The sequence below is a fragment of the Sinohyriopsis cumingii genome, chromosome 6, assembly GCF_028554795.1.
Source record: "Sinohyriopsis cumingii isolate HCF-2022 chromosome 6, ASM2855479v2, whole genome shotgun sequence".
NCBI classification, from domain to species: Eukaryota; Metazoa; Mollusca; class Bivalvia; order Unionida; family Unionidae; genus Sinohyriopsis; species Sinohyriopsis cumingii.
Window position 1 is genome coordinate 70929887 of NC_142966.1, and position 13456 is coordinate 70943342.

The 13456-nt window shown below is 33.4% G+C and overlaps 1 protein-coding gene across 1 annotated transcript in view; it reads left to right on the forward strand.

Annotated features, from left to right (window-relative positions):
* LOC149797170 (uncharacterized) overlaps positions 1-13456 on the forward strand; it is a 110189-nt gene that overhangs the window by 15274 nt on the left and 81459 nt on the right. The window contains exons 4-5 of the mRNA XM_089960726.1: positions 5812-6036; positions 10981-11031. Of these exons, the coding sequence (XP_089816852.1) occupies positions 5812-6036; positions 10981-11031 (276 nt within the window). The remainder of the gene's footprint in view (positions 1-5811; positions 6037-10980; positions 11032-13456) is intronic.

Sequence of the window (13456 nt, forward strand, 5' to 3'; positions counted from 1 at the left end):
TTTTCAGGCAACAAGATGTGAAAACTTTGCAAACATCCTATATACATGTATTCATATGTTTTAAAAGAGGAAGCCCAGGATGGAAATATAAAGTTTTAAGTTTCTTGAGATGTACAGAGTTTGATTTTAAATGTTTGGGTATGAAACCATCCAATTCTTCTTAACAAATTTAATCCAGTATTTACATTTGTTATAAGCGTATGGCAAAATATAAAATTGCTTAAAAATAATCCTTAATGTCAAATACATAATAAAAATGTGATGCTCTAATTCTGAAAATGTTGATCCATAATTATATTGCCATGACATCAGTTTCAGAGTGTCATGAGTTTTGGTATGGACATTTGATTTTGTTGATATCACATGATAACATGTAACCGATGATGTAGCTGTAAGACGTTTTCTTGACAGTAATGTCACTTATCTCTGCCTACATTGGATTTTGTTTTCTCTATAGAAGCTTATTAATAAAATAATTATCAATTTTGCTTGTGAATTTAATGACCTTTCCTTTTTCTTTCTTTCCTTGTTTCCAGTTTTGAATTTAAAAAAAAGTAATCTAAGATATTAAAATCAAAATATTTTTTTAAACAGATAAATATTTATATTTTGGTACATTAACAATAACGTAATTTTAGAAACAAAACAATATTAAACTTTTATAACTGTGTCATAATACATTACATGCAGTTTGCATGATTTTCAGAATGAAAACTACATTGTTTTTATGACCAAGAAACATTAACAAAAACATAGTACATAGATTTTAAAGCAAAGAAAATATTGATTCATATTAAGATTATTTATTGTTATTTTCTGCCATTGTTGCTATTTCTTGTGATAGTACATTTCTTTTCTCATCTCCACAATGGCTGTGAGTTGTGCAGTGATCAACTGCTCTGAAACAGATGACGTTATAAACAAGGAAAGCAAAACGTGGTACTTATAAATAAACTGTCATGGAACAAATGTCTGCTTCCATGAAAAGTTTTAAGTTTTTAATTTTAGTACAGGTGTAATGATGATTCAGAGTGTATGTGAACTTTTAATAAAACTTACATTGTTTACGAATTATTCTGTAATTTCTTCTTAAGGACTCCAAAACCAATACCATGAGGATTATTATAGAGTTATTGTGAGGATTTTTAAGTGTTCAGAGTTCAAGTCTGCACTCAAAAAATTGGGAACTATTTTTTTATTCATATATCATTTAATTAGTTATTTTGCTTTGATTCTTAGAACCAAATCAGATTACTTTTTAAAGGATCATAGGGTGGGTTTTAGTTATTGTAACTGGAAGAAGTAGTAGAAGTGAAAGCAAAACAGAACCTTCAAGAAAGTGAAAGAATGGAATTGCAATTTGTCACAATTGATTCAGCTTTCTTTTCTGTTTGATATTTTGTGAACCTTTTATCTTGCCAAAATCATAAACGTAGATAAAATTTGTAAATACCTTATGTAATTTTTAAACGCAAGCATCAGTATCAAGGTATATATGAAAAGGTTCAACAGTATATTAATTGCCTGCCATTTTAAGGGAGATAATGTATTTGAAACAAAACTTCTTTACACTTATCAGATTGATGGGTTCTAAAATTTCTTGTGGCAAATATTGGTCCACTTGTAAGGCAATATAATTGATTGACTGAGTTATACAAAAAGTATTCCAAAGACTTTATTGTAGGTTTATCAAAACTATTTAAATAAACAAATCATATTATAACTCTCTACTTTGAAAAAAATGCAAACTTTTATTTATGCATCATTTACTGAACTACAGTCATTTTACTCCATATTTTCATAGAACAGAATTTGACAACTTTACAAAGGGTCTGTGGTAGGTTTTAGTTGTATTTAAGAAAAAAGTAGTAGTAAAAGCAAAATAAAATCTATAAAGATACATACTAGGAAAGAATGAAATTGCAGTGTGAGTTCGTTCATTCAGCATTTTTCCATTTAATACTTTGCTGATATTTCTCTTGCTGAAATCTTGTAGAAAATATTTAAGAAAACAAATTTAAACGAAATCTGAGAAAATCACAAAAGGATGCTGTTAGCTCACAACATTAGTAGCTGAAAATTGTGAGACAAAGATACAAGAAAGAAAGGTAACTTTAAGCAAACAGCAAATACATATAGGGCCAAACCTGTGGTAATGGTCACCTTTACTCAGCAGTCATCTGTTTGCAATGGCTATTCTAATTCCCCTCTCCCCACCCCAGCAAAGTCCCTATACAGATGTCCTGTATGTAACAGTCACCTGCCTTCTATTGTTTTGAGTTAGATGTTTCCTAATGAAGCACTGGTTTCAACATACCTTAAACAGGCACTAGTACACATCTGCAGTGATCACTCAGTCTATACAGACAATATTTGCTTGATGAGGAAGTATTGTTGATAAAAGAATATCTTGTGAATTGATGAGCAAACATTTTTAATCTCACTTTTCTATGTCCTCCAGTCATGTTGACAGTGTATCTCAAATGTTTCAGTATGTTAGATTCAAAAGCAATGCAGTTTTATCATCAGGGTAGAGGGCGGAAGGAATTTGTTTGTTGAATGTTAGGAAACGTAGTTCTGTTATTGCAGCAGAAATAAGGTCCCATAGTCATGAAACTCCTCAAGTCCACACTCACATTCAAATCTGAGTTGTTCACTAATCTAAGATGAGGAAACCACTCAACTCAACCTGAGTATTTCACTCAAATATATGAGATAGTGTCTTACCTAACTTAAGGAATAAACTTAAAAATGGCATACACACATCGCCTTCGTAGACACTGGAGATTGGGTCTAAAAAGAATGATGGAAAGTCTAACATTAGGTTATGTGGATGATTTAGAATGCTTCCAAAGATTTAGATTTAGAAAGCACACAATTTAATTTTGGTATCAATTTTGGAATGTTCTTTTCATCATTAACTAACCATTCCAAATCAGTTATACTGCAAGGTCAGGTGCTCAGCGCCCTTAGACACTTTGTAAGTGGAGAACATAATTATGTGGCTAATCAGGGACAGCATGGGGTTAGCTGACAATGAGCTGTGTTGTAATCAGTGTTGCAAGGGCCATAGCATCTCTGGCTTGACAGTACATACAGTTTCCAAGTGATGATGAACTGGCAGTAGAAAAGTGGCAAAAGCATCCCTGGAGAAACAGGACCAATGTTAAGTGTGAGATGAGTGGTAACAGTACTTCATTGGAAGTCAGATGAACCAGATCAGAATACTTCAGAGGCATTTACAACAATAGAACTTGAAATGGTGCTATGCAGCATCAAATCAGGCAAAGCAGCTTTTATGACAACATCCTGCCTGAGTTCCTGAAGCATCATGGCCCAAAGGAAAATAATGGCTTGCTGCTTTTTACATATGGGTTGTTAGGGAAAAGTGCATGTCGGCTTTGTGGCACCAGGCAGAGATTATTGTGATACCAAAGCCTGGCAAAGATCCCAACAGTGCGGCGAGTTATCGGCCGATCTCCTTGCTTTCAGTCTGTTTTCAGGTACTGGAGTGCCTGATTCTCCAAAGAATTGGTCCTGACTTGGAGAATATCATAACTATTGAGCAGGCAGGCTTCAGGCATGGCCATAGCACTTGCGATCAAGTCCTTGTCCTGACTACATTTGTTGAAAATGGATTTCAGAGGAACCTTAAAAATGGAGTTGTTTTTCTGGATCTAACAGCAGCATATGACACTGGATAGTTGAAACTATTAAACTGATCCTTCGCAACAGGTGCTTCAGATGCATGTCAGAGAGAGGTGCAGCTTGTGGAGGCGTCAGACTAATGGACTCCTACAAGGATATGTTCTTTTGCCAAGTTCATTTGATGTCTATATCAATGACTTACCTGTAACGCCATTGTGCAAGTTCCTGTATGCAGATGACATTGCTCTTGGGACCCAAAGTCGCTTGAGGGGGTATTGAACATGGACCTGGAGGATATGATGGATTTCTTTAAGAAATGGCATCTACAGCCATGCGTAACAAAGACATTCTCCAGCGTCTTCCACCTTAACAATGCAAATGCAAACTGTAAGCTTTGCATCCTCCTCAGTGGGCAGCAAATAAAACACAACCTGACACTAACATACCTTGGTGTGACTCTGGAAAGATCACTGACATTCTACAACCACCTGAAGAAAACTGCAGCAAAACTTAGCACTAAAAACAACCTATTCTGCAAACTGGCAGGCTCAACCTGGGGTGCTAGTACTCAGACACTCAAGACATCACTGGCCCTCTGTTATTTCAAGATGCCCAATCTGGTTAGGTCCTTTGCTGGAGCATATGACAGCTATTTCAGCATGGAATGTTTAGTGGTCTTCACCAGATGTTGTAAACCACTCTCTCATAATTGGGCCATCTGTCTGCCCTCCTGGTTTCAACTTTCCATGTCATCTGTTGATCACACTGAACTGCTTTTGGACAGGACAGGACATGGTTGATGTGCAGTCAATCTTGTCAGATGGGACCAGGCCACCAACTCTTCCTGATGTTGTGGAGCTATTCAGATCATGTCACACATTGTGAACAACTGTCCACTGACAAAGTTCCCCATTGGACTGCAGGCTGTGCACGCTGCAGATGATGATGTTGTTAAATGGCTGAGCATGCAATGCACAAGATAATAATAATAATGGTAAAACAACAATTCTACAAAATAGCTTGTGAGTACACATCCTTAGAAATTGCTTTGCTACATTTATGTTAGTGACCTCTCCTACTCTAAAATAAACAATTACATTATGATATGCAAGACAATAACTCTGTAAACAGAATGGTGGAATGAATTTACTGTGTGAGTGTGACCAGTACAGTTTGATATTTTCATCTATTTGCCTGTGAATTAAAGGAAATTCTCTGAAGAAAATGTTCATATTTGAGAAGGGATAGAATTGCATCCTTGTTCATAAGGGTTAGGAGTCATTCAGTATTTAAAACATTTCTGTAAGGCAGGCAAAGTCTAGGTTCATTGGTAAACAAAAAATACCCATCTGTGTCTTCTTTTGATTTCCTATTCATTACAGACTTCTCACATAAACTGACTGTCTTTTGATCTCAATGAGTTTAACAACTGGCTAATCCAGATATTATTGGCTGTTCCAAGCCCTACATGTAAAAGTTGACCAACAAAAGAGTCAGTCCTTTGCTATGCAGTCATGTAATTTGTTAATCAGTAATGAAATTATTGTTTTGCCATTGTGTACAAAACAAAGATCAGTGATTATTTTAAGTTAGTGATGATGTCATTTATAAGATGGATTAAAGTGAGCAGGATGCAATAATCATGTGTGGATCATAAATTTAGGAGAGAACAACATATATTACACATATTTTGTAATTTTGTTGAATTGTGCATAATAATAATAATAATAGTGATAATGATATTCAGCGCATGGTATTTATTAAGAAGCCAAGTTTAAAAATGAATCTGCATATAAAGGTCACCCTTGCCTTTTTCCATGTGTGGTTGCTATTGACAGGTTTCTTTGTTATGTATATGCATACATACATTTAGACAAATGTCATTATGGATGGATGGAATGATAAATAAATGTAGTTTTAATTCTTATTCATATCCTTCCATCAGTGTATCTAAATGTTAGTCTAGCTGCCTGGATGCTTTCCATAACCATAATGCTTAAACCATGTATTGGGCATTCTGAATTGTCATTTAATTTGTTTCTGCAGATAGATAAAATGTGGCTTTCTAAAATTCCTTATTTGATGGCACAACACCTTAAAATTAAAGGTTGCAACTATTCAAGTCATTGAGAAGTCTGTAAATAATACTTTTGTTTTCCTCAGATGATTTGGGAAAGGTAAAACAGCAAGTTGGCAATGTAAAACAGCAAGTCGATGATGCACAACACCAGGTTGGAGTTTTAGAAAAGGAAGTTGACAAAGTAAAACAGGAAGTTGGTGATGCAAAAAAGGAAGTTGGCAGTCTAAGACAGGAAATTGGCAGTGTGAAGCAGCATGTTGGCAATGTAACACAAAGTCTTCAAAATGAAGTTGATGTTGTTAAAAAAGGTAAGAGTTTTATATTAGCTACTCAGCATTTTAATGAGCAATATAATATTTATGCATACACCCATGACAAATATACCTTCTTAAAGTTAGCAAGCTTAACTGGCATTTAAAATTTTTTGGTTGGTTTTGTTGATGGATGCATCATTACATGAATTAAGCTTTTTTAAATGACACACCTAATTTGAAGTCCATTTATCTGATTATATTACATATGTTCTTTCTTCAGTCATGACTCTGTCCGCCTCGATGCGGGAGGTTGTGGATTCGATCTTCGGCCGAGTCATACCAAAGACTTACAAAAATGGTACTAACAGCTGCCTCACTTGGCGCTCAGCATTAAGAGGTTGGTGTTAGGACTGGTCGGCCCGGTGTCAGGATAATGTGACTGGGTGGGACATCATGCTACATGTCTGCGGCATGATGCCCCAGACATCACTATAAACTGCCACATTGCAGACATCGTAGTGATATGACTTAAAGCTACGTTAAAAATCCAAATCACATCACATCAGTCATGACTCATCCAAAAATCTGTCCAGAGATGTCCTTTTCTAGATTAAGTTTTTCTGACTGTTTGTTCATTCATCTGTCTAACTGTATGTCCCTTCCTACCTGTCAGCTTTATTTCACATCAGATCTTATTCAAAGTTTCATTGGATTGTTTTGAAATTTTCTAGAATGAAGTCATGCAAATTATGTATGCCTGTGCTTTACATGGTAACATAGTTACTTATTCCAATATACCAGGTACTGAATAAGCTGTTACCCTTGTCATTTTTTCCCATGCAACCAATAGCATGGCACAGGCTTACATAATTGACTTCCATCCTTTTTATCTGATAGGCTTCAGATTTTGCAGATATCTTTCATAATGATTCTTATTGTTTGATAAAAATACACACATTTTTAACTTTGTTTATTACTAAACATATGGCTCACTTCTGTAACAGATTTACAAGCATTACACACATAATGAAGCATGTTGTGGCAAGAGGGAAAAACTGCATCCCTTTTTTAAGACACACACACACACACACATATATATATATATATATATATATATATATATATATATATATATATATATATATATATATATATATACCTTCAATAGAACACAATGAAATATTTAAAATCTTGAAATAAATGCATCTCTTTTGTTAGAGATGCTGCATCCCTTTTTGAAGGGATATTATAAAATTCCTCAATAGAAATTCTTTCTTAATGTATAAAATCATTAAAGCAAATAAATGCATCTCTTTTGTGATTAGTTACAACCACACTGCCACAAACTTACAACTGATCATTTGAATGCATCAGAATCTTTTGAGCATCTCAAAGGCATATTTCAAGAAGTTTCTGTGGTTGCCTACAGAAAAATTCAAACTTTGAGGACCATCAGTGCATGTAAGGGCGTTTGGAGACAGTGGATGCTGGCACATTTAGATATAAAGACTAGCACTTCCTAATACAACCATATGCCTGAGACCAAATTGTTCCAATGTTTGCCCTGTATGAGTTATCTTTACTGTCATCAAGGTAGAATGCTGAACTAAAAATCTAATTTATCTGCTGACGTGCATTGTCTGTGCCATGCAATATATTGACTTCAGAGATTAATGAATAACCACAAGAGTCACTTTCACGGTAAAATCAATGCAAGACTCGCTAACCACTATAACTCCAATGGACATTCAGCATAGTCCCGCGTGATATTACCAGCTGAGTTTAATCTGGAAGGACTGATATGGAATGTACACTTACAAATCAGTAACTCATATTGCAACTGAAGGGTTGGTCACAATGAATGTATAACCTTCCAAATATAGTGTAGTAAATATTTGAGTCAGGCATCAATTTGTGACCTGTATTTATAACATTTTGACAAATTTTACACATTTAAAAAGATCCTTGTCATTTTCCATGTTTTTAGAAATAGTAATAATAATAATATTATTATTATTATTATTATTATTATTATTATTATTATTATTATTATTATTTATTTTCAGTATTGATGCAACAGTCATTTGGTACATGTAGTAGTTTCTGTCTTAGATGGCATTGTTTCTCAGTGTGCATGGTTTCTGTCCTTTGTCACTTGACCAGGAATTCTGAAAAATCAATTAGGTTCTCCATATGGAAAACTCTAATTTATGCAGATTATTTTTTATAATGATTTGATGTATCTGTGCTAATACCGATGATACACATGTACACATTATTTTTTAAGATGGAACATAGATTCAAACTTTGCAATGGTTAGTGTTTAATATGAATGCACTTACCAATTCTGCATATCTGTTTTCATTGTATTCATATGAGAGCTTGTAAAATTGTGTCATGTGTGGCTGGAATATAGGTCTTGATTTGAAACATGAACAACATCTTGTATCAAAATTTATTTCTTTGTGAAAAATTTGAATTATGGTATTTAAAAAAAAAAACAATTTGGGCATAAATCCATGCTAAAATACCCACCATGCATGACAAACAATTTTTCATTTGTTTGTCCTGCATACTGGAAAATAACCCAAGAAAAATCCCCCAGAATAGCATTCACCCTTCTACAGTTATAAAATAATAAACCTGTTTCATTTTCCCACTTCTTTTATCAGGCCATGAGGCCAAGTGAAGTTACGAAATTCCCCTGTCAGTATTGTCCATCAACAACTGTTTGTTACCTATCAGGAATTCGTATTTCTCATCTGATTTCGGTAAAACTTGGAACAGAGGTTATTATCTTAAAAATCTCAGAAATGTTTGATAAGGAACGAGTTCAGTGCATATTAATGAGGCTGTCTTGCTATCTTACACTGGATTAGTTAATCATATTATGGTGGGAAGGTGGTAATATTTTTGATACAATATCATTCAAGCATAAGATCTTGAATGAGCTCTTCAGTGGGTGAAATCCACATATACTAATAAGGTGATCTTCCATATAATTGGTAGAGCTTGTTACCCCTGTCATGGTCATATTTTAGATTTGATTTTGATCAAGCTTGAATAATATTGGTGAGTATCTTAAAGGTCTTGGGTGTTATTGATAATAACTGAGATCCTTATATATTAATGATGTAATCTTGCATCTGATTGGCTGAGCTTGTTAATTTTATGGGAGTTGCAATATGGGTTTATATCATCGGGATCTTAAGTGATTATGAAAGGAATTGGGATCAATGCACAATAATGAGTTGATCTTGCATCTGATTGATTGAGCTTGCTGCCTCTTCCTGAAACCATATTTTTGACCTGTTGGGTTTATTATCATTGAACTTGTGGATGACTTCAGTTATAAGCAAGAGAACAGTACATATTATTTATGTCTATATTTAATGAGACTTTTAGTAGGATATAGAAAAATAGGTCAGTTCTCCATTAGATAAAGTTTGGAAGATGGTGCTCTTACAATACTACTTCAGGCTGATTCTCAGCTGTAGCAGGTGAGTTATATTAAGTCAACTTGGGTCAAATAATTTTAACATTGTCTATAGTTATAAGTTGTATAATCATGTACTCAACTGTAAATTATTGTAAATGCTCTGTTATTCAACTTGTGAGCAGATTTATTGACTGAGTTACACCCAAGTTTTAGTTTTGCAGCAAGTATCTTAGGAAATGACTTATTAAAACAAAGAAAGTCATAAAAGGAGACCATTAAACTTGAAACATTAGAATATGTACCTGGAAATGTTGAGATCTAGCAACATCAAAGTTAGGTCAGCTCAAACAAAAGCATATAATATAAATACACCTCAAGCAAAAGGCAGATACATGTATATGCTTATGTACATTTAGATGAAAGGACTGTTTGATTCATGCATAACTTTACCATGCTATAATTTTTGGTGCATATAGCAGTTTCTTGTCATTGATGGCATATTTCTCTAAATGCACATGGCTTTAAATGTGTCCTGTATCTTGAGCCTTAAAAAGGGCCAAAAAACAGTTTAGTTCTCCATGGAACACATTTTGTGTGGTTGATCCCATCTTTGATTATTGTTGCTAAACATTTGTCATTGGGATATCAACACAAAATAAAAATGTTGTTTACATATTTTGACCTTGTTTTTCATCTTAATTTTTCATTATTCAATTTTGTGTTGATTACCCCTTTCATTTAGTAATGCAGATGGTCAAAATGTTGGGAATCATACATTTTACTTTGCTGATATGATCTTTTTTTTAAACACACACATATGTATGTGTACATATAAATGTAGAGATGGTATATTGGAATATTAGGTAGTTTTCTTTGCAGACATTCCTTTTTTTCTTCATTGTCATTGAAGAAACACAAATTCAAACTTTGGAAATTAGGCATATAAGTAAGGAAGCATTTACAAGCTTAAATAATTTTCTTCTGTGTCTTTCTCATGCCCTTGTCATCATATTGTCATAAAAATTTGTAAATGAAGGCATTTATTGTTGGGATATAGGCATTTAATGAAAAGGAAGGTGGATATATTAGAAATCTGCATTTACTCATCTGCACATATTTGTTCCATTTTTTCTCAAAATTGTTTTATTTATTATTTTCGATTTTACTTTTTTAATATGATGGTGCACTTTTTCTTGTGGTGCATAATCATACAAGTCAAATCCAATGGCATTTTCCATTGGGTTACCTTTATTTTTTACAGTGTTACTTTCTCTGTGGAATGAGGAAGAGCTGGTGGGCCATCTGTTGCAGAGAACACCATACATTTCAAACCAGTCTTTCATGTGAATAACCAGAGATACAATATCAGACTTGTTTAGGACACCTTATTCCCTTTGCATATGACTAGTTAGGTATAGATCTTTTGCACTCATATTACAGTCAGACAGACAGTAAGATTTTAAATAAATTTTTGTAGACTTTCTTGGTGTTTTTCTTTCTTTAAGGAAATCCATGTGGAAAATGTCACAGATTTTGAGGAATGAATCTTTCTATTCCAGATATTGCTCAAATTAAAGAAACTCTTCAGAAGCCTGATGTCCAAGAGAAAGGTAACATTTATAGACAAGGTATTCAATGATTAATAAATCAATAAAATATAATTGTATGATTTGTTTCCATCACTCATTTGAGGAGAGCAGTTCCAGTGCTATAAAGCTCATTGCTAGTGAAATTGATACATAAATTTTGATTTGTAGACTTTTTTATTTGATGATGTTAACCCTTTTCATACTAAAACCCACTCAGACAGGCAGTTTAATAGAACTAAAAATTTGTTCAGTCATTAGTATATGAGAACGAGAGAATGCAGTGACATAGGTGATTTTGGCTATTAGTTATTAAAATAATTTTTCAAAGTTATATAGTATTTTAAAGCATATAATTTTTTTTAAAGTCATATATTTTTTCCTTGAAAAATTTAAGATGTAAAAAGTTTAGTTGAAAGTTAAGTGAATCAAAAGGCATGCTTTACACTTGTTTTATTATTCAGGTTTTCTGACTCTGCAATATTTATTTTTCCACTTCCATATAAGTGTATGAAATGGGGTGGGGGTGGGAAGATATAGTGAATTTAAAAACAAAATACATCAAGAGTGTTGATGTTTATTACAATTTTATTAAATTTACTTACATAAGAATTGGAAGTAAGCAGAACAGATCCTTACTGGAAATTCAACAAGGCTGTTTATTTCTTTCACTATTTTTATTGTATAATAAATTCTAATGTAAAAACATTATGGTTTATTTCCAGGAATGTAGTAAAATTGCATATCATGCATACTTGGTTGGAATGGATTCAACATATTAAATTCCTGGTAGACACAATTCACAACAAATGTAATGGTTACATGATAGTTTTGAAAGATATCCTGAAAGATCATTTTAATGAGTACCATATTTGCCAGACTATAAATTGATACAGAGTTTAAGTCGAATCAGCAAATTTTTTGTCAAATTTTCCATCTTTCATCCATATATAGGTTGATGCGAGTATAAGACAAGGCAAGATCAATACCTCATATTATCTTTGTTCCACACAGCATCGCAAATTGTATCCTATCTGTAACTCATTAATCTTTCTGGTCAGGATCATTAAATGTAACTGAAAGTACATGTACCTAATTGGTTTCACACAAAGTATTTTAAATGTATTGTGTACTTTTAGCTACCTATAATGATGCAGACCTGAAAATTTGGTGAGTTACAGATAGGATTTAAAAAAACTTGCGATGCTGTGTGGAATTAAACAATAATAACTTCCAGTTTCATAAATCTTAAAAGTATCACTTTATGCAATTTTAGATTACCATCAATAAGGAAATGGCATCATTAATGTTAAAATGCTTTTTCCACAGTTTTTTGGGGAAGAGAGAAACAGAAAGATGGATGCATATGTATTCCATAACATTTTTCCTCTTGCATTTCATGATCAAAATTAAATATGGTCCGATATATGAGAGAGAGAGATTTCAACTTTTTGTCGGTTTTTTTTTTGGGGGGGGGGTATTTTGTTTTTTAAGTTATTGCCCCCATTTACTGAAGCTTTTGTCAAAAATGGAAAACATTGATAAATGATACAGTAAATGTAAACTATGAAAATACATACCATATTCCTTCAGGGTTTAAATATTCACAATAGTTACATCCATATAGACTCCATTTAGGTTGAATCCCAATAATGATCATTTTGCATGTTGTCTATGCTATTCTTTGCAAGCATAATGACCTCTCCATTCCCAACAAATAAGATTCTTTAGAAAGTGCATATACACTTCCTGTACTTAGGTAGCAATTGATTTTTGATCTTTGCTCATGCTATATGATACTCTAAATTGCTGTCATTTCCATCGGGAAGTTTTAAAGATGTCACTGGCTGAGAAATTCACATGGGTAAGCACACCTGGCATTTCCTTTCATTATATGGTTAGGTATTCATAGTACCCATGGGTAGCCTCATGTCCCTATTGGTAGCCTCGCTTATCTGATCTGGTCTGCTAAATCTTGACCTAAAACAGGTGTTAGCTTGGAATGACTGAAAGCAGCTTTATCATATAATTAGCATGTAAATACCCCTATGAAGCCATGTGATTCTTGTATAATCGAAGTGACAACAAAACACTAGATGGAATTGCTTAGTAAACCTAGTGGTACTAATTGGTAATGGAATATGGCAGTGCACTTGTATATGAGTAAGATCCGTCATCAGGTAAGTGAAAAATACAATACAGATTTACAATCATGAAGACATATCTCTTTCTCTGTCAGTCTGTTTGTCTGTCTGTCTGTCTCTCTCAGTGGGGCATAAGTTTTCTTTGATCATTAGGTGCAAGAAGAAAATTGTGATGGAATATGTCTTTGTCATGGTTATTCATCTTCTAATTTGTAAATTCTAATGCACATATATGTAATCAAATTTAAACAACGTATATTATAAACAATGTACATTAATGGTGCATGATGCTTTAGCACAATTAA